The 20,156-nt window shown below is 50.4% G+C and overlaps 1 protein-coding gene across 1 annotated transcript in view; it reads right to left on the bottom strand.

Moving 5' to 3' along the window:
* The window catches only part of CNTFR (ciliary neurotrophic factor receptor), a 761,181-nt gene that overhangs the window by 56,646 nt on the left and 684,379 nt on the right, over window positions 1-20,156 (bottom strand). Inside the window, exon 6 of the mRNA XM_060236258.1 lies at window positions 3,010-3,176. Within this exon, the coding sequence (XP_060092241.1) occupies window positions 3,010-3,176 (167 nt within the window). The remainder of the gene's footprint in view (window positions 1-3,009; window positions 3,177-20,156) is intronic.

Here is a 20,156-nt window from a genome sequence, read left to right as displayed (position 1 = left end):
CAAATGATGTTATTGTACAGGATAGCTTGATCCCAGCCGTGTTTACTTGGAAGTAAAGCCTTGCGCTGGAATGGCCCTCCCTCCCAGTACTGGCAGAAGTACCGGTGGAAGCAGCTCCTTTCTCTCTCCCGGCTGCATCAGACACAGGGGTGGAGCTAGGGTAGCCTAACACCGCGTTCCGCGGCAAAAGTGCGCAGCTGCTGCTCACCGCTTTCGGAGGGGGCGGGGTATCTTGCCTAAGGCGGTGTTCTGCCTCAAGCCGCCGCTGATCCCAGCGGAAGCTGGGTTCAGGCAGCTGGCTTGAGGTTGACTTAGCCTTCCATCCTTCTGAGGTCGGTAAAATGAGTAAAGAAAGGGGGGAAGGGTCAAAACTCAACCCAAATCTACACAGCGTCATGGGGGGATCGAGCTAGCTATACCACAAGTCGTAAAACGTCCAGCATTTAATACAGAACATACCCCAAAATGAATTTTTAAAACATATTGTCTGAAGAGCAGACGGCATAAAATTTACCAACCTATACGACTTCACATCTACATTTGGTGGATTTCGAATCACAATGACCAAATGCGTTTCGGCCCCTAAAGGCCTTCCTCCGTGGTCAATATATTAAAAATGTACAAAGACCAGGAATGAAATGACAGAAAGCCAGGTGTAATTTCTTACATGATGTATGGTTACTTAAAATTATATAAAGTAAATCATATCTAAGTAGTCCAGAAGACTTCACCCACACATCAGAATATTCGCCTTCTGGTTCTCTGGTGTAGAGTATCCAATATCACCGGATGTGAGGTAACACCATCAAAAGTTACTTAGCAGGTTTTGATGGTGTTAACTCACATCCAGTGATATAGGATACTCTGCACCAGAGAACCATGAGGTGAATATTCTGATGTGTGGGTGAAGTCTTCTCGACTACTCAGATATGATTTACTTTATATAATTTTAAGCAACCGCACATCATATAGAATCCCCTGGCTTTCTATAATTTCATTCCTGGTCTTTGTACGTTTTTAATATATTGATCGCTGAAGAAGGCCCTTGGGGCCGAAACACGTATGGTCGTTGCGGTGATTAGAAATACATCAAATGTGAAATTGTATAGGTTGGTAAATTTTATGTAGTCTGATATTCAGACAATATGTTTTAAAATATATTTTTGTGTATGTTCTACAGTAAAATGAGTACCAAGCTTGCTGGGGGGGAGGGAGTAAAGTGTAGAGGACTGGGGAAGGCAACGGCAAACCACCCCGTAAAAAGTCTGCTGTGAAAACGTCATGACGTGACGTCACCCCATGGATCGGTAACGCCTTGGTGCTTGCACCTTTACCTTTTTAAAAGCCCTCTAAGTGGCTTTCTTGTCATGAAGGATTGTAAGCTGCGTGGTGTGAGGGGAAGTATATGCTGGGGGGAACGGGAAGATTCGCCCATGCCACAGTTTTTAGCTTCTGTATCTCTGTCCTGGAGGAAGAATTCCACCCCCAGGCCCCTTCACAGATCCCTCCCCCACTCAAGAACCAGCCGTGAGTCTCTTCTTTTCTATACAGATCTGGGAGCACTCAACATCCTAGGGCTGATTGCATGGTCTCTTTTCAACAACACCCCTGTACCGCCAGCCAGGGCAACGATCTCCTGTCTCTGACTTCCCGGACCACCTTCTCAGTCCATGAGAGACCCAGTCGCCAGAATAGGGGAAGGGAGAATAGGGGAAGGGAGAATAGGGGAAGAAGAAGATATTGGATTTACATCCCAGCTTCCACTTCGAAGAGTCTCAGAGAGGCTCACAATCTCCTTTCCCTTCCTCCCCCACAACAGACACCCTGTGAGGTAGATGAAGATACTGGATTTATATCCCGCCCTCCACTCCGAAGAATCTCAGAGCAGCTCACAATCTCCTTTCCCTTCCTCCCCCACAACAGACACCCTGTGAGGTAGATGAAGATATTAGATTTATATCCCGCCCTCCACTCCGAAGAGTTTCAGAGCGGCTCACAATCTCCTTTCCCTTCCTCCCCCACAACAGACACCCTGTGAGGTAGATGAAGATATTGGATTTATATCCTGTCCTCCACTTCTAAGAGTCTCAGAGAGGCTCACAATCTCCCTTACCTTCCTCCCCCACAACAGACACCCTGTGAGGTAGATGAAGATATTGGATTTATATCCCGCCCTCCACTCTGAAGAGTTTCAGAGCGGCTCACAATCTCCTTTCCCTTCCTGCCCCACAACAGACACCCTGTGAGGTAGATGAAGATATTGGATTTATATCCCGCCCTCCACTCCAAAGAGTCTCAGAGCGGCTCACAATCTCCTTTCCCTTCCTCCCCCACAACAGACACCCTGTGAGGTAGATGAAGATATTGGATTTATATCCCACCCTCCACTCCGAAGAGTCTCAGAGCGGCTCACAATCTCCTTTCCCTTCCTACCCCACAACAGACACCCTGTGAGGTGGATGAAGCTATTGGATTTGTATCCCTCCCTCCATTCCGAAGACTCTCAGAGAGATTCACAATCTCCTTGCCCTTCCTCCCCCACAACAGACACCCTGCGAGGCGGGTGGGGCTGGAGAGGGCTTTCACAGCAGCTGCCCTTTCAAGGACAACCTCTGCCAGAGCTATGCCTGACCCAAGGCCATGCTGGCAGGTGCAAGTGGAGGAGTGGGGAATCAAACCCGGTTCTCCCAGATAAGAGTCCGCACACTTAACCACTACATCAAACTGGCTTCACCTTCTGTTTCTCTGGTGCACAGTACACCAAACTGGAGGGAACAGGGGAGGGATGGTGGCTCAGTGGTAGAGCAACTGCTTGATAAGCAGAAGGTCCCAGGTTCAATCCCCAACATCTCCAACTAAAAAAGGATCCAGGCAAATAGCTTGAGACCCTGGAGAGCCGCTGCCAGTCTAAGTAGACAATACTGACTTTGAGGGACCAAGGGGGGTCTGATTCAGTATAAGGCAGCTTCATATGTTTATATGTTCAATGGAGCTCATCCCGGAATTTACCTATTGCAAATTCATCGAAGGAGATGGTGGTGGAGTTTCTGCCAAGGGCGTTCGTGACCGTCAATGTCACCTTATACTTCTTGGTGGAGAAGAGGTGAAGGTACCGGATGTAGCACCGGTTCTTGGGGGGCGCATCCTTCTCACACACGATTTCCTTGGAGTCGTGCCTACCAAATACAGAGAAAAGGAGATGTCATAGAATCATAGAGGAGGGTCATCTAGTCCAACCCCCTGCACAATGCAGGAAACCTACAAATACCTCCCCCTAAATTCACAGGATCCTCATTGCTGTCAGATGGCCATCTAGCATCTGTTGAAAAACTTCCAAGGAAGGAGAGCCCACCACCTCCGGAGGAGGAACCCTGTTAGAATCATAGTTGGAAGGTATCTCCAGGGGCATCTAGTCCAACCCCCTGCACAATGCAGGCAACTCACAAACACCTCCCCCTAAATTCACAGGATCCTCATTGCTGTCAGATGGCTATCTAGCCTCTGTTTAAAAACCTTCAAGGAAGGAGAGCCCACCACCTCCCAAGGAGGAAGCCTGTTCCACTGAGGAACCACTCTAGCAGTCAGGAAGTTCTTCCTAATGTTGAGCTGAGAACTCTTTTGATTTAATTTCAACCCATTGGTTCTGGTCCGACCTTCCAGAGCCACAGAAAACAATTCCACACCATTCTCTATATGACAGCCCTTCAAGTACTTGAAGATGGTGATCCTATCACCTCTCAGCCACCTCCTCTCCAGGCTAAACATTCCCAGCTCCTTCAACCTTTCTTCATAGGACTTGGTCTCCAGACACCTCACCATCTTCGTCACCCTCCTCTGGATCTGTTTCAGCTTGTCCATATCCTTCTTAAAATGTGGTGCCCAGAACTAAACACAATACTCAAGGTGAGGTCTTACCAGAGCAGAGTAAAGCAATACCATCACATCACGTGATCTGGACACTATACTTCTGATGATACAGCCCAAAATTGTATTTGCCATTTTAGCCACCTCATCACACTGTTGACTCATGTTCAGCGTATGGTCCACTAAGACCCCTAGATCCTTTTCGCACATACTACTGCTAAGACAAGTCTCCCCCATCCTATAACCATGCATTGGATTTTTCCTACCTAAATGCAGAACTTGACATTTATCCCTGTTAAAATTCATTTTATTGATTTTAGCCCAGTTTTCCAGCCTGTCAAGGTCATCCCATATCCTGTTTCTGTCTTCTGTGTTTGCAACCCCTCCCAATTTTGTATCATCGGCAAATTTAATAAGCATCCCCTGCATTCCTTCATCCAAATCGTTGATAAAGATGTTGAACAAAATGTCAGCTGAGGGGGGAAACCAAGGCTACGAGGATAAATCAAGAGAGGCAGATGTGTTAGTCTGTCTGCGGCAGCAAAAAACAGCAAGTGTCCAATAGGGCCGGAAAGACTAACACAATTTGGGGCAAGGAAGGAGTGTTTAGTGTGTCATGGCTTGCTTCTTCAGAGGTGAAGAAATGAATCTGAAGGAGGGATCTGAAGAAGCGACTCAGAAAACTCCTCCCCTGCCACAAATTGTGCTAGTCTTTTAGATGCTCCTGGACTCCTGCTCTTTTTCTTAGTGTTTTTGTATTTTTATGTGCATTTGTGTGTGCACGTGTGAGCGTGTGCGTGCACCTAGAACTCAGGGCGACCTCTGGTGACTGACCCCCTACTGGGTGTCTGGAGGATATTGAGGAAAGGAAAGGAAAGGTCCCCTGTGCAAGCACCAGTTGTTTCCGACTCTGAGGTGATGTTGCTTTCACAACGTTTTCACGGCAGACTTTTTACGGGATGGTTTGCCATTGCCTCCCCCAGTCTTTTACACTTTCCCCCCAGCAAGCTGGGGACTCATTTGACCGACCTCAGAAGGATGGAAGGATGACAACCTTGAGCCAGTTACCTGAACCCAGCTTCCGCTGGGATCGAACTCAGGTCGTGAGCAGAGCTTAGGACTGCAGTACTGCAGCTTTAACACTGTGCCACGGGACTCTTAGGAAAGGAAAGGTCCCCTGTGCAAGCACCAGTCGTTTCTGACTCTGGGGTGACGTTGCTTTCACAACGTTTTCACGGCAGACTTTTTACGGGGTGGTTTGCCATTGACTTCCTCAGTCATCTACACTTTCCCCCCAGCAAAATGGGTACTCATTTTACCAACCTCGGAAGGATGGAAGGATGACAAGCTTGAGCCAGTTACCTGAACCCAGCTTCTGCCGGGATCAAACTCAGGTCGTGAGCAGAGCTTAGGACTGCAGTACTGCAGCTTTAACACTGTGCCATGGGACTCTTAGGAAAGGAAAGGTCACCAGTTGTTGACTCTGGGGTGACGTTGCTTTCACAACGTTTTCACGGCAGACTTTTTACGGGGTGGTTTGCCTGGTAAAATCCAGAAGGGTGGCTAAATAAAGCCTGCCCCAGCTGTCCTGACTGCTGGTATTCCAAGGAAGTCTCCCATCCAAGCGCTAGTACCAGAGTTGACCCTACTTAGCATCTGAGATCCAATGAGATCGGGCTGGCCTGGGCTGGCAGGGTCATGGTAACTCTTGCTGTCCTCTAAGGCCAGGCTTTTTTTGAGCTCCTTTGCATATTAGGCGACACACCCCTGATGTAGCCAACCCTCCTGGAGCTTAAACTAGGCCCTGAACTAAAAGCCCTGTAAGTTCTTACAGCTGTGGTCCCCAAACTTTTGGCACAAGGGACCGGTTTTGTGGAAGACAATTTTTCCATGGACCAGGGGCGGGGTGGGGTGGGGGTAATGGTTTTGGGATGATACAATTGTGCACTTTATTTTGGTGTGGTGGTTAAGTGTGCAGACTCTTATCTGGGAGAACCGGGTTTGATTCCCCACTCCTCCACTTGAACCTGCTGGAATGGTCTTGGGTCAGCCATAGCTCTGGTAGAGGTTGTCCTTGAAAGGGCAGCTCCTGGGAGAGCCAGTTTGGTGTAGTGGTTAAGTGTGCAGACTCTTATCCGGGAGAAACGGGTTTGATTCCCCACCCCTCCACTTGCAGCTGCTGGAATGGCCTTGTGTCAGCCATAGCCCTCATATTGTCCTTGAAAGGGCAGCTGCTGGGAGAGTCAGTTTAGTGTAGTGGTGAGGTGTGCAGACTCTTATCCGGGAGAACCGGGTTTGATTCCCCACTCCTCCACTTGCAGCTGCTGGAATGGCCTTGGGTCAGCCATAGCAACCACATTGTCCTTGAAAGGGCAGCTTCTGTGAGAGCCAGTTTGGTGTAGTGGTTAAGTGTGTGGACTCTTATCTCGGAGAACCGGGTTTGATTCCCCACTCCTCCACTTGCAGCTGCTGGAATGGCTTTGGGTCAGCCATAGCTCTGGCAGAGGTTGTCCTTGAAAGGGCAGCTCCTGGGAGAGCCAGTTTGGTGTAGTGGTTAAGTGTGTGGACTCTTATCTGGGAGAACCGGGCTTGATTCCACACTCCTCCACTTGCAGCTGCTGGAATGGCCTTGGGTCAGCCATAGCCCTCACACTGTCCTTGAAAGGGCAGCTTCTGTGATAGCCAGTTTGGTGTAGTGTTTAAGTGTGCAAACTCTTATCTGGGAGAACTGGGTTTGATCCCCACTCCTCCACTTGCACCTGCTGGAATGGCCTTGAGTCAGCCATAGCTCTAGCACAGCTAGTCCTTGAAAGGGCAGCTGCTTTGAGAGTCCTCTCAGCCCCACCCACGTCACAGGGTGTTTGTTGTGGGGGGTGAAGATATAGGAGATTGTGAGCCGCTCTCAGTCTCTGTCCTTCAAAGGGCAGCTGCTGGGAGAGCCCTCTCAGCCCCACCCACCTCACAGGGTCTCTGCTGTGGGGGAAGGAAGATAAAGGAGATTGTAAGCTGCTCTGAGACTGATTCAGAGAGAAGGGCAGGGTATACATCTACGGTCTTCTTCTTAGGTTCAAAAACTCTTATCTGGGTGAACCGGTCTGATTCCCCACTCCTCTACTTGCAGCCTTGGACAGCCATAGCTCTCACAGAGTTGTCCTTGAAAGGGCAGCTTTTGGGAGCGCTCTCTCAGCCCCACCCACCTCACAGGGTATCTGTTGTGGGGGAGGAAGATGATGGAGATTGTGAGCCACTCTGAGATTTTGAGTGGAGGGCAGGATATAAATCCAATGTCTTCTTCTTATTATTATTATTACTAAAGGTATGTAGTTCCTTGTGCAAGCACCAGTCGTTTTTGACTCTGGGATGATGTTGCTTTCACAACGTTTTCACGGCAGACTTTTTACAGGGTGGTTTGCCATGGCCTTCCCCGGTCATCTACACTTTCCCCCCAGCAAGCTGGGGACTCATTTGACCGACTTCAGAAAGATGGAAGGCTGAGTCAACCTGGAGCCGGCTACCTGAACCAGCTATCGCTGGGATCGAACTCTGTTCGTCAGCAGAGGGCTCCAACTGCAGTACTGCAGCTTTACCACTCTGCGCCACAGGGCTCCTTCAGTGTAGATAAGAAAGGCCCCCTGTGCGAGCACCAGTCGTTTCCGACTCTGGGGTGACGTTGCTTTCACAGCGTTTTCACGGCAGGCTTTTTACGGGGTGGTTTGCCATCGTCTTCCCCAGTCATCTACGCAAGCTGGGTCCTCATTTTACCGACCTCGACCTCAGAAGGATAGAAGGCTAAGTCAACCTGGAGACAGCTACCTGAACCCAGCTTCCACTGGGATCGAACTCAGTTCGTGAGCAGAGGGCTCCGACTGCAGTACTGCAGCTTTACCACTCTAAGCCACGGGGCTCTTGGTATTACTATTACTACATTGTAATATATAATGAAATAATTATTCAAATCACGGCCCGGTTGCTAACAAGGCCAACGGTCTGTGGATAGGGGTTTGGTCCTCTGTCTTAGAGGATTGGCTACTTCAGGGGTGTGTGGCCGAATATGCAAAGGAGTTCCTGGTTCAAGAAAAGCCCTGCCTAAGACTACGGGGAGGCTACCGTTTGGCTTTTGGAAGTGTACTGTCACTACCGTTCTCCCCCCCCACCCCGCCCCGCCCAGATGCAAAGTTCAGAAGCCCAGATACTGTTGGAAGAAAGCGAGACTACAATTCTTTCCATCCCGGACATGCTACAAATCCTTTGCGCCCTTATTTCTATAAGCAAGGCCTCTGCTCTGTCGTGGAACAGGAAATGAAGGCAAAGTCCACTATTTCTGACAGACACTGAGATCCCGTGATATCCGACAAGCACGCAAGCCCGATTTCAACCGACGCAGGCGAGCTTGCAGGAAGCGACGTTCATTAGCACACACGCTGGATTAATTGGCGGGCTCTTGAGCAAGATAAATAGACATCCCCTGTTGACCAAATCATCTTTTAATTAAAACGCAGCTCAAAGGCTGCGGGGGGTGGGGTGGGGAGCATCCACCTGCACCGGCCTCATCGATCCAGAGAAGGGATACAGGGATCTTCTCAACCCCGTGCCAGACAGATGTGCGCGGACTGTCAAAGGGCTGGATCTGATCCAACGTTCCCTCTAAGCTGCAGAGTCTTGTGAGCAAAAATTCTACTTTGTGAGCTCCTGGCATGAAAGTTGTGAGCTCCTGCGTGAATCAGTGTGCTCTGGGGTCATCCTTCCTGAGCTAAGACAAAAAGGCTAAAAATCTGTGAGCTAGCTCACACTAACTCAGCTTAGAGAGAACACTGGTCTGATCCTAAGTGTCTCAGGGCCAGGAGAGCAGAAGACCACCTCCTCCTATTCTGCTCACCTCACCAGTGAAGAATCCTTCCCCACAGACCCTTCCCGCATGAGGAAGGTGGATGGCCAACAGACATGGGGCTTTTTTGGTGGTGGCACCTTGGCTGTGAAATGCTCTCTTCCTTCAGGGACAACTGGCACCCACCTGGCTCTCCTTTTAGGCACGAGGCCAAAATGTTTCTTTTAAGTAAATCAATCTTTTCTTTCTTTCTTTCTTTCTTTCTTTCTTTCTTTCTTTCTTTCTTTCTTTCTTTCTTTCTTTCTTTCTTTCTTTCTTTCTTTCTTTCCTTCCTTCCTTCCTTCCTTCCTTCCTCTCTCCATTCTCTTGTTATCAAGCATGGAATCATAGAGGTGGAAGGGACCTCCAGGGTCATCTAGTCCAACCCCCTGCACAATGCAGGAACTTTACAAAGACTTTCCCCCCACACATACATCCCCAGTGACCTCTGCTCCATGCCCAAAAGATGGCAAAAACCTCCAGGATCACTTTTTATTTATTTATCTATCTATCAGATTTATATCCCGCCCTCCCCCGACAGGCTCAGGGCTTGCCAAATAGGCCTGCACAAAAACTGCTGAGTGTCTGCAAAGTGGCAATCAGCATTTCCCCGGGTGTGTTAAGAAAGGGCCACGAGAACCAGGTGCCACTGTGTGTGTGGGAAAAGGTATCTGTGAGTTTCCTGCATTGTGCAGGGGGTTGGACTAGATGACCCTGGAGGTCCCTTCCCACTCTAGGATTCTATGAATTTCCTGACTGTTAGAGCGATTCCTCAGAGGAACAGGCTTCCTCCTCAGGAGGTGGTGGGCTCTCCTTCCTTGGAGGTTTTTCAACAGAGCCTAGATAGCCAGCTGACAGCAATGAAGATCCTGTGAATTTAGGGGGAGGCGTTTGTGAGTTTCCTGCATTGTGCAGGGGGTTGGACTAGATGACCTAGAGGTCCCTTCCAACTCTTCTATGATTCTAACAGGCTTCCTCCTCGGGAGCTGGTGAGCTCTCCTTCCTTGGAGGTTTTTAAACAGAGGCTAGGTGGCTATCTGGCAGCAATGAGGATCCTGTGAATTTAGGGGGAGGTGTTTGTGAGTTTCCTGCATTGTGCAGGGGGTTGGGCTAGATGACCCTGGAGATCCCTTCCAACGCTAGGGTTCTAGGTTTTTCAAAGGAGGCTAGATGGCCCTCTGATAGCAATGAAGATCCTGTGAATTTAGGGGGAGGCATTTGTGAGTTTCCTGCATTGTGGAGGGGGTTGGACTAGATGACCCTGGAGGTCCCTTCCAACTCTTCTATGATTCTAACAGGCTTCCTCCTCGGGAGCTGGTGGGCTCTCCTTCCTTGGAGGTTTTTCAACAGAGGCTAGAAGGCCATCTGACAGCAATGTAGATCCTGTGAGTTTAGGGGGAAGTGTTTCTGAGTTTCCTGCCTTGTGCAGGGGGTTGGACTAGATGACCCTGGAGGTCCCTTCCAACTCTTCTGTGATTCTAACAGGCTTCCTCCTTGGGAGGTGGTGGGCTCTCCTTCCTTGGAGGTTTTTCAACAGAGGCTAGATGGCATCTGACAGCAATGAGGATCCTGTGAATTTAGGGGGAGGTGTTTGTGAGTTTCCTTCATTGTGCAGGGGGTTGGACTAGATGACCCTGGAGGTCCCTTCCAACTCTTCTATGATTATAACAGGCTTCCTCCTCGGGAGGTGGTGGGCTCTCCTTCCTTGGAGGTTTTTCTACAGAGGCTAGATGGCCCTCTGACAGCAATGAAGATCCTGTGAATTTAGGGGGAGGTGTTTGTGAGTTTCCTGCATTGTGCAGGGGGTTGGGCTAGATGACCCTGGAGATCCCTTCCAACGCTAGGGTTCTAGGTTTTTCAAAGGAGGCTAGATGGCCCTCTGACAGCAATGAAGATCCTGTGAATTTAGGGGGAGGCATTTGTGAGTTTCCTGCATTGTGGAGGGGGTTGGACTAGATGACCCTGGAGGTCCCTTCCAACTCTTCTATGATTCTAACAGGCTTCCTCCTCGGGAGCTGGTGGGCTCTCCTTCCTTGGAGGTTTTTCAACAGAGGCTAGAAGGCCATCTGACAGCAATGTAGATCCTGTGAGTTTAGGGGGAGGTGTTTGTGAGTTTCCTGCATTGTGCAGGGGGTTGGACTAGATGACCCTGGAGGTCCCTTCCAACTCTTCTATGATTCTAACAGGCTTCCTCCTGGGGAGGTGATGGGCTCTCCTTCCTTGGAGGTTTTTCAACAGAGGCTAGATGGCCATTTGACAGCAATGCAGATCCTGTGAATTTAGGGGGAGGTGTTTCTGAGTTTCCTGCCTTGTGCAGGGGGTTTGACTAGATGACCCTGGAGGTCCCTTCCAACTCTTCTGTGATTCTAACAGGCTTCCTCCTTTGGAGGTGGTGGGCTCTCCTTCCTTGGAGGTTTTTCAACAGAGGCTAGATGGCATCTGACAGCAATGAGGATCCTGTGAATTTAGGGGGAGGTGTTTGTGAGTTTCCTTCATTGTGCAGGGGGTTGGACTAGATGACCCTGGAGGTCCCTTCCAACTCTTCTATGATTCTAACAGGCTTCCTCCTCGGGAGCTGGTGGGCTCTCCTTCCTTGGAGGTTTTTCAACAGAGGCTAGAAGGCCATCTGACAGCAATGTAGATCCTGTGAGTTTAGGGGGAGGTGTTTGTGAGTTTCCTGCATTGTGCAGGGGGTTGGACTAGATGACCCTGGAGGTCCCTTCCAACTCTTCTATGATTCTAACAGGCTTCCTCCTGGGGAGGTGATGGGCTCTCCTTCCTTGGAGGTTTTTCAACAGAGGCTAGATGGCCATCTGACAGCAATGCAGATCCTGTGAATTTAGGGGGAGGTGTTTCTGAGTTTCCTGCCTTGTGCAGGGGGTTGGACTAGATGACCCTGGAGGTCCCTTCCAACTCTTCTGTGATTCTAACAGGCTTCCTCCTTGGGAGGTGGTGGGCTCTCCTTCCTTGGAGGTTTTTCAACAGAGGCTAGATGGCATCTGACAGCAATGAGGATCCTGTGAATTTAGGGGGAGGTGTTTGTGAGTTTCCTTCATTGTGCAGGGGGTTGGACTAGATGACCCTGGAGGTCCCTTCCAACTCTTCTATGATTATAACAGGCTTCCTCCTCGGGAGGTGGTGGGCTCTCCTTCCTTGGAGGTTTTTCTGCAGAGGCTAGATGGCCCTCTGACAGCAATGAAGATCCTGTGAATTTAGGGGGAGGTGTTTGTGAGTTTCCTGCATTGTGCAGGGGGTTGGGCTAGATGACCCTGGAGATCCCTTCCAACGCTAGGGTTCTAGGTTTTTCAAAGGAGGCTAGATGGCCCTCTGACAGCAATGAAGATCCTGTGAATTTAGGGGGAGGCATTTGTGAGTTTCCTGCATTGTGGAGGGGGTTGGACTAGATGACCCTGGAGGTCCCTTCCAACTCTTCTATGATTCTAACAGGCTTCCTCCTCGGGAGCTGGTGGGCTCTCCTTCCTTGGAGGTTTTTCAACAGAGGCTAGAAGGCCATCTGACAGCAATGTAGATCCTGTGAGTTTAGGGGGAGGTGTTTGTGAGTTTCCTGCATTGTGCAGGGGGTTGGACTAGATGACCCTGGAGGTCCCTTCCAACTCTTCTATGATTCTAACAGGCTTCCTCCTGGGGAGGTGATGGGCTCTCCTTCCTTGGAGGTTTTTCAACAGAGGCTAGATGGCCATCTGACAGCAATGTAGATCCTGTGAGTTTAGGGGGAGGTGTTTGTGAGTTTCCTGCATTGTGCAGGGGGTTGGACTAGATGACCCTGGAGGTCCCTTCCAACTCTTCTATGATTCTAACAGGCTTCCTCCTGGGGAGGTGATGGGCTCTCCTTCCTTGGAGGTTTTTCAACAGAGGCTAGATGGCCATCTGACAGCAATGCAGATCCTGTGAATTTAGGGGGAGGTGTTTCTGAGTTTCCTGCCTTGTGCAGGGGGTTTGACTAGATGACCCTGGAGGTCCCTTCCAACTCTTCTGTGATTCTAACAGGCTTCCTCCTTGGGAGGTGGTGGGCTCTCCTTCCTTGGAGGTTTTTCAACAGAGGCTAGATGGCATCTGACAGCAATGAGGATCCTGTGAATTTAGGGGGAGGTGTTTGTGAGTTTCCTTCATTGTGCAGGGGGTTGGACTAGATGACCCTGGAGGTCCCTTCCAACTCTTCTATGATTATAACAGGCTTCCTCCTCGGGAGGTGGTGGGCTCTCCTTCCTTGGAGGTTTTTCTACAGAGGCTAGATGGCCCTCTGACAGCAATGACGATCCTGTGAATTTAGTGGAGGTCTTTCTGAGTCTCCTGCATTGTGCGGGGGGTTGGACTAGATGACCCTGGAGGTCCTTTCCAACTCTAGGATTCTAAGTAAAGGTTAATCATTGAAATTGCGCCCCCCTTCCCAATCTGATGGGTGTCACGAGGAGCATTTAGGCTGCAAAATGTTTTACGCTGTCGGTTTGTATCTGCTTTTACGGTTTGGGGAACCGGCTGCTTCTTAATGCTTGTAAATGAAATAAATATAGCTCAAGATGGGGAGAGTGCATAAAAGGGAGGTGGGTTGGTGGTGGGGAAGGAGAAAAGGAAGGAGGGGAAAGGGAAGGTACTGGGGGGGGGGGTCAGGAGGAGTACAAGCAAAAAAAAAACAAAACCCAGCGTGGGGGAGGGAATGCCAGGGGAAATGCAGAACTTTGCCAGTAGAGATGCCGCTCTCCAAGTGGAGGCTGGAGGTCTCCTAGAATTGCATCTGGTCTTCAGGAGGCAGAGATCCGTTCCCCTGAGAAAATGGCTGTTTTGGAAGGTGAACATTACAGCTTTATGTAATGCTCCACCCCATCACAATCTCCAGGTATTTCCAAACCCAGAGCTGGTGATCCTGTTTGCAGGTCCCTCCCTAGGTCACTGGGCCTGGCCTGCTTGCTGAAGAGCACAACTGAGCCACGGTTTTCTTGGGGAGAGGCTGCTGGGGGGAGGGGGGAACTGGAGGCGGGGCAGGTGAAGGTAGGTTGGCTGAAGGTAGGTAGAGAGCCAGTTTGGTGTAGTGGTGAAGAGTGCGGACTCTTATCTGGGAGAACCGGGTTTGATTCCCCACTCCTCCCCTTGCACCTGCTGGGATGGCCTTGGGTCAGCTATAGCTCTTGTAGTTGTTGTCCTTGAAAGGGCAGCTTCTGTCAGAGCTCTCTCAGCCCCATCCACCTCACAGGGTGTCTGTTGTGGAGGGAGAAGATATAGGAGATTGTAAGCCTCTCGGAGTCTCTGATTCAGAGAGAAGGGCGGGGTATTAATATGCAGTCTTCTTCTTCTGGTGGGAAGGAGAGAGGAAGGCAGGAAAAGAAAAGAGGCTATGGAGGGAAGGGAAAGAGAAAATAGTGTGAGAGGGGGAAAAAAGATACCCCCTGCAGACAGCCAGTTTGGTGTAGTGGTTAAGCGTGCAGACTTTTATCTGGGAGAACCGGGGTTGATTACCCACTCCTCCACTTGCAGCTGCTGGAATGGCCTTGGGTCAGACATAGTGGTTAAGTGCACAGACTCTTATCTGGGAGAACTGGGTTTGATTCCCCACTCCTCCGCTTGCGGCTGCTGGAATGGTCTTGGGTCAGCCCTAGTGGTTAAGTGCACGGACTCTTATCTGGGAGAACCAGGTTTGATTCCCCACTCCTCCACTTGCACCTGCTGGAATGGCCTTGGGTCAGCCATAGCTCTGGCAGAGGTTGTCCTTGAAAGGGCAGCTGCTGTGAGAGCCCTCTCAGCCCCACCCACCTCACAGGGTGTCTGTTGCGGAGGGAGAAGTTATAGGAGATTGTAAGCCGCTCTGAGACCCTGATTCAGAGAGAAAGGCGGGGTATAAAAACGGTCTCACTCGTTGTAACCTATTGCCATGTCTGTTGGATGTACCTCCCCCCCCCCCCCCTTCTACTGCAATATCCTTTATGGCTTGTTTGCATTGTTTTTCAGTGCCGACATCGGAGCCCCGCTGCGTCATTGCTTTTCATGTTTTGTCACCTGACTTCAGTCTCGGGGAGAGAGGTGGGCTGTGACTGAAGGGAGCCGCCACAGCAAACTCCAGGATCAAGCTACGCTTCAGACATTTTCCAGGTGAACCCAGCCTGTTGTTTGAAACAACAAAGAACAATGAAGTTCTTGCATCGCGAGCCCCCAAATCCCACAGAGCTGCAGGTGAGAATGTCTTTGGCGGAAAAGTTCAGATGGATGAAGCGATTCCTCGCCAGCCTCGAACAGATTCGTAAGAGTTGACCCTGTCAGCTCCCACGAGAACATCCATCCGAGGTCCTGCACATCGAAGGGAGTTGCTTCATTTACTCATCCCGGAAAGGGAGATTAGCCGGCTGTCACAATCCTTCTCCCCTCTCCAAACCCTTCAGAAGTCTGATTGTTGAAACAGAAGGCCAGAAAAAGAGGGCGTGCGTATGAGGGTGCTGACAGTTCTTGATCTAGCATGCTTCATAGCAGGCTACATAATACTAACAGGTGCCTTTCAGTATAGCTATCATGGATAATTAATGATGAAAAAAAGATCCCGCCATTTTAAGAAGGATGTAGATAAGCTGGAACGGGTCCAGAGGAGGGCGATGAAGAAGATATTCGATTTATATCCCGCCCTCCACTCTGAAGAGTCTCAGAGCGGCTCACAATCTCCTTTACCTTCCTTCCCCACAACAGACACCCTGTGAGGTAGATGAAGATATTGGATTTATATCCCGCCCTCCACTCCGAAGAACGGCTCACTATCTCCTTTCCCTTCCTCCCCCACAACAGACACCTTGTGAGGTAGATGAAGATATTGGATTTATATCCCGCCCTCCACTCCGAAGAGTCTCAGAGCGGCTCACAATCTCCTTTCCCTTCCTCCCCCACAACAGACACCCTGTGAGGTAAATGAAGATATTGGATTTATATCCCGCCCTCCACTCCGAAGAGTCTCAGAGCGGATCACAATCTCCTTTCTCTTCCTCCCCCATGACAGACACCCTGTGAGGTAGATGAAGATATTGGATTTATATACCACCATCCACTCTGAAGAGTCTCAGTTCGGCCCAGCAAACCCCGAGGGCCACACCAAGTGTCCTTGAGGGCTGAATATGGCCCTCAGGATGGAGGTTCCCCACCCCTGGCCTAAACCATCTCCAACAAATAATCATCCAGCCGCATTTTGAAGACTGCCAATGAAGGGGAGCTCATCACCTTCCTAGGCAGCTGGTTTCACCTCTGAACTACTCCGACTGTTAAGAAAAAATCCTAATATCCAGCTGGTACTTTTCTGCTTGTAATTGGAGCCCATTGCTTCGGGTCGTATCCTCGGCTGCCCAATGGAACAGCTCCGTGCCCTCCTCTAAACGGCAGCTAACCCTGCTCAGCTTCTGAGGTCTGATGGGATCAGACTAGCCCGGCCCAACCAGCTCAGGACTAATTCAGAGAGTACCTGGGATTTTAAGAAAGGATAGTTATTAAAAGAGGTAATTCCTGCATCACCCCAGAGAAAGATCAATCAACATCGGAAGAGCCCTGCTTGACCAGACCAATAGTCCATCTAGTCCAGCATTCCGTTTCACAAAGTGATCAATCAGTTCTTCTGAACAGCCAACAGCAGGGGACAGAGGCTGAGGTATTGCCAGGATAAGTACTTCAGAAAAGCCCTCCTGGGTCAGACCAGGGAGGGTCCATCTAGCCAGCCTCCTGTCTCACGCAGAGGCCAGCCAGTTCCTCTGGAGGGCCAGCAACAGGGCAGAGAGGCCAAGGCCTTCACCTGAGAAGAACATCAGAAGAGCCCTGCTGGGTCAGACCAGGCAGTGTCCACCTAGTCCAGCCTCTTGTCTCACGCAGAGGCCAGCCAGTTCCTCTGGAGGGCCAGCAACAGGGCAGAGAGGCCAAGGCCTTCCCCTGAGAAGAACATCAGAAGAGCCCTGCTGGATCAGACCAGGGAGGGTCCATCTAGTCCAGCCTCCTGTCTCACACAGAGGCCAGCCAGTTCCTCTGGAGGGCCAACAACAGGGCAGAGAGGCCGAGGCCTTCCCCTGAGAAGAACATCAGAAGAGCCCTGCTGGATCAGACCAGGCAGTGTCCACCTAGTCCAGCCTCTTGTCTCATGAAGAGGCCAGCCAGTTCCTCTGGAGGGCCAGCAACAGGGCAGAGAGGCCGAGGCCTTCCCCTGAGAAGAACATCAGAAGAGCCCTGCTGGGTCAGACCAGGCAGTGTCCACCTAGTCCAGCCTCCTGTCTCACACAGGGGCCAACCAGTTCCTCTGGAGGGCCAACAACAGGGCAGAGAGGCTGAGGCCTTCCCCTGAGAAGAACATCAGAAGAGCCCTGCTGGGTCAGACCAGTGAGGGTCCATCTAGTCCAGCCTCGTGTCTCACACAGTGATCAACCAGTTCCTCTGCAGGGCCAACAACAGGGCAGAGAGGCCGAGGCCTTCCCCTGAGAAGAACATCAGAAGAGCCCTGCTGGATCAGACCACTGAGAGTCCATCTAGTCTAGCCTCCTATCTCACACAGTGGCCAACCTGGGCAGCGAACAACAGGGCAGAGAGGCCGAGGCCTTCCCCTGAGAAGAACATCAGAAGAGCCCTGCTGGGTCAGACCAGGCAGTGTCCACCTAGTCCAGCCTCCTGCCTCACACAGTGGCCAGCCAGTTCCTCTGGAGGGCCAACAACAGGGCAGAGAGGCTGAGGCCTTCCCCTGAGAAGAACATCAGAAGAGCTCTGCTGGATCAGACCACTGAGAGTCCATCTAGTCTAGCCTCCTGTCTCACACAGTGGCCAACCTGGGCAGCCAACAACAGGGCGGAGAGGCCAAGGCCTTCCCCTGATGTTTCCTCCTGGCTTTGGGATTCAGGCGTCGACTGCCTCTGAAAGTGGAGGTTCCCCTCAGCCACCATGGCTAGTAGCCGGATAGACTTCTTCTCCACGACTCTCATTCCCTTTTAGGGCTGCTTATTCCTGTGGCTATCACGAGAATCATAGAGTTGGAAGGGGCCATACAGGCCATCTAGTCCAACCCCCTGCTCAATGCAGGATCAGGCTAGACCTTGACATCCTCTGGTAAGGAATTCCACATTTTAATCACTGTAGTATCTAAGTAGTATTTCCTTTTGCCCATCCTAAACCTAATGCTGGCCAGCTTCACAGGATGCCCTTGAGTTCTGGTATGTTGGGAGGGGGAGAAGAATTTCTCTTTGTCAATTCTAGCCTTACATCATTTGATAACCCTCTACCATGTCCCCCCTTAGTTGTCTGTTTTCTGAACTCCAAAGTCTCAGACGCTTCAGCCTTTCCTCACAGGGAAGGCGCTTCAACCCCCTAACCATCCCGGGTTTTCTCCTCTGCACTTTCCCCAGCTTTGTGATGTCCTTTTGCCCCCTCCCTTTGAATTGCTTTTTTCCACCTCTGCAGATGAGACGGTTTGCATTAGTGTACAAGAAGAAAGGGGTTTCTTGATGGAAAGAATGAGTACTGTGGAAAACGATGCTCGAAAGAAATACAATTTCAGTTTGTCCGGCGTACAGCTATTTTGAACAGCTCCTGCCTTGAGAAGTAGGAGCAATTCCTCTGATTTCTTATGCGCTGCTAACATATGAGCATTGAGGGGCAGACTTAAGGGCCAAGAACAGGCGGGCATTCTGGGGCGGAGGTGGTGGGCTCTCCTTCCTTGAAGGTTTTTCAACAGAGGCTGGATGTCCATCTGACAGCAATGAAGATCCTGTGAATTTAGGGAGAGGTGCTTGTGAGTTTAGAGTACTTCCTCAGTGGAACAGGCTTCCTCCTTGGGAGGTGGTGGGCTCTCCTTCCTTGGTGGTTTTTCAATAGAGGCTGACTGGCTATCTGACAGCTATGAAGATCCTGTGAATTTGGGGGGAGGGGTTTGTGATGTTCCTGCATTGTGTAGGGGGTTGGACTAGATGACCTTGGAGGTCCCTTCCAACTCTATGATTCTATAAACTTCCTGACTGTTAGAGAGATTCCTCAGTGGAACAGGCTTCCTCCTGGGGAGGTGGTGGGCTCTCCTTCCTTGGAGGTTTTTCAACAGAGGCTGGATGCCCATCTGACAGCAATGAAGATCCTGTGAATTTAGGGGGAGGTGTTTGTGAATTTAGAGTGGTTCCTCAGTGGAACAGGCTTCCTTCTCGGGAGGTGGTGGGCTCTCCTTCCTTGAAGGTTTTTCAACAGAGGCTGGATGTCCATCTGACAACAATGAAGATCCTGTGAATTTAGGGGGAGGTGTTTGTGAATTTAGAGTGGTTCCTCAGTGGAACAGGCTTCCTTCTCGGGAGGTGGTGGGCTCTCCTTCCTTAGAGGTTTTTCAACAGAGGCTGGATGTCCATCTGACAGCAATGAAGATCCTGTGAATTTAGGGGGAGGTGTTTGTGAATTTAGAGTGGTTCATCAGTGGAACAGGCTTCCTCCTCGGGAGGTGGTGGGCTCTCCTTCCTTGAAGGTTTTTCAACAGAGGCTGGATGGCCATCTGACAGCAGAGTCGGAAATGACAGGTGCTTGCACAGGGGACTACCTTTACCTTTTATCTGTGAATTTTCTGCGTTGTGGAGGGGGTTTGGATTAGATTACCCTGGAGGTCCCTTCCAACCCTAGGATTCTATGATTCTGTGACTCTATGACTATCCAGGTGAGGGCATCTTTACTTGTCTGCCAGATAAATGTTTATCTTTGGTTCTGCTACCCTGAGCTTTTGAGATCTAATCAAGGATAGGCCAGGCCATTCATCTCAGGGAAAAATAAATACCTTAACAAATTATGTGAACAGGGTTTCTATTGTGCCAGTGAAAGCTGTTTGAGCCCGGGGTTGATCTAGTCATGTGGGTGGCACCCAGTGTTCCCTCTAAGCTGAGTTAATGTGAGCTAGCTCACAGATTTTCAGCCTCCAGCTCACATGTTTTTGTCTTAGCTCAGGAAGGTGTCAAGTCCCCCACACTTCAGTGATCAACACCACGCCTTTCGGAGAATAGTCTTTTATTGACTTACTGACAGGTTTGGAGCAAGACGGTTCTTGTGAAAACTGGCTTTGGTGGGCAAATACAAACTACTTCAGGGGTGTCAAACATGCTGCTCAGGGGCCGAATCAGGCCCATGGAGGACGCCTATCAGGCCCCTGAGCAACTGGCTGTCGTCTGCTTCCTTCTCCCTCTCTCTCATTTCCTTCTGCATCTCAGCTTGTTTGTCAAGCTTTCTCAATCGCACAGGAGCTACAGAGTAAAGTCTCTATTTTCTCCATTGGGTGAGGCTCCTCCCTTGGGGAGAAAGGGGGGGGGGAGAGCTTGCTTTGCCAGGCTCTCTCAATCGCACAGCAGCGCTACTGAGTCAAGCCTCTCTTCCTTCTATTGGCTGAGGTTCCCCACCTCCCTTTCTGGTCCCTGGGGGAAGGAAGGAAAGAGCAGAGCTCCCTTTGCCCAGT

Source organism: Heteronotia binoei, chromosome 4 (genome assembly GCF_032191835.1).
Source record: "Heteronotia binoei isolate CCM8104 ecotype False Entrance Well chromosome 4, APGP_CSIRO_Hbin_v1, whole genome shotgun sequence".
Classification (NCBI taxonomy): Eukaryota; Metazoa; Chordata; class Lepidosauria; order Squamata; family Gekkonidae; genus Heteronotia; species Heteronotia binoei.
Note: the sequence above shows the minus strand (reverse complement) of the source record. Positions and strands in the feature narration are given on the sequence as shown.